The 1,249-nt window shown below is 56.4% G+C and overlaps 1 protein-coding gene across 1 annotated transcript in view; it reads right to left on the reverse strand.

Annotated features, from left to right (window-relative positions):
• Positions 1–57: 57 nt before the first annotated feature.
• LOC106897292 (DNA-directed RNA polymerase II subunit RPB1-like) overlaps positions 58–1,249 on the reverse strand; it is an 11,085-nt gene continuing 9,893 nt past the window's right edge. Inside the window, exon 2 of the mRNA XM_014957865.1 lies at positions 58–1,002. Within this exon, the coding sequence (XP_014813351.1) occupies positions 204–1,002 (799 nt within the window). The 3' untranslated portion in view covers positions 58–203. The remainder of the gene's footprint in view (positions 1,003–1,249) is intronic.

Here is a 1,249-nt window from a genome sequence, read left to right on the forward strand (position 1 = left end):
GGGGGGGACATGGGGGGTGGGGACAGACCTTTCACGGCCATTTTGGGGCCAGTCGAGGTCATTTTGGGGCTGGTTGGGATCGGGGGGAGACTTGGGGCCATTTTGGGGCCAGAGAGGAGGGGACGGGGCCGTTTTGGGGCCAATTTGAGCCCATTTTGGGGGCACTTGGGGCCACTCCGGTGACAGTTGGGGCCATTTTAGGGTCATTTTGGACCATTTTGGGGTCGGTTGGTGACAAAGAGAAGGGAAGAGCTGCCTGAGGAGGGGACGGGGCCAGTTTGGCCCATTTTGGGGACATTTGGGGCCAGTTGGGGCCATTTTGGGGCTGTTTGGTGACATAGAGCAGGGGAAGAGCTGCCTGAGGAGGGGATGGGGCCGTTTTTAAGCCAATTTGAGCCCTTTTTGAGCCCAATTTGGTCCATTTTGGCGCCGGTGGGTGGCACTTTGGGGACATTTGGGCACATTTTGGGGCTATTTTGGGCCATTTTGGGGCCATTTGAGGCCATTTTGGGGTTGGTTGGTGACAAAGAGAAGGGAAGAGCTGCCTGAAGAGGGGACAGGGCCATTTTGGAGCCAATTTGAGCCCATTTTGGTCCATTTTGGTGGCACTTGGGGCCACTCAGGTGACATTTGGGGCTGGTTGGTGACACTTTGGGGCCAGTTGGGCACATTTTGGGGCTATTTTGGGCCATTTTGGGGCCATTTGAGGCCATTTTGGGGTTGGTTGGTGACAAAGAGAAGGGAAGAGCTGCCTGAAGAGGGGACAGGGCCATTTTGGAGCCAATTTGAGCCCATTTTGGTCCATTTTGGTGGCACTTGGGGCCACTCAGGTGACATTTGGGGCTGGTTGGTGACACTTTGGGGCCAGTTGGGCACATTTTGGGGCTATTTTGGGCCATTTTGGGGCCATTTGAGGCCATTTTGGGGTTGGTTGGTGACAAAGAGAAGGGAAGAGCTGCCTGAAGAGGGGACAGGGCCATTTTGGAGCCAATTTGAGCCCATTTTGAGCCCAGTTTGGTCCATTTTGGCGCCAGTGGGTGGCGGTTGGTGGCACTTTGGGGCCATTTAGGAACATTTATGGCCATTTTGGGGTGATTTTGGGGTGTTTTGGGGCACAGACCCGAGGGGAAGAAGCCGTGCTCCTGGAAGAGCTGCATGACGAGCGCCCGGCGCTGGTCCAGGGTTCGGCGCAGGGAGGAGAAGGGAACCTTCTCGTACTCCAGCTCCCCCAAAACGTCCTCCCCCTCCC

This window comes from Calidris pugnax, unplaced genomic scaffold (assembly GCF_001431845.1).
Source record: "Calidris pugnax isolate Ruff unplaced genomic scaffold, ASM143184v1 scaffold380, whole genome shotgun sequence".
Lineage (NCBI taxonomy): Eukaryota > Metazoa > Chordata > Aves > Charadriiformes > Scolopacidae > Calidris > Calidris pugnax.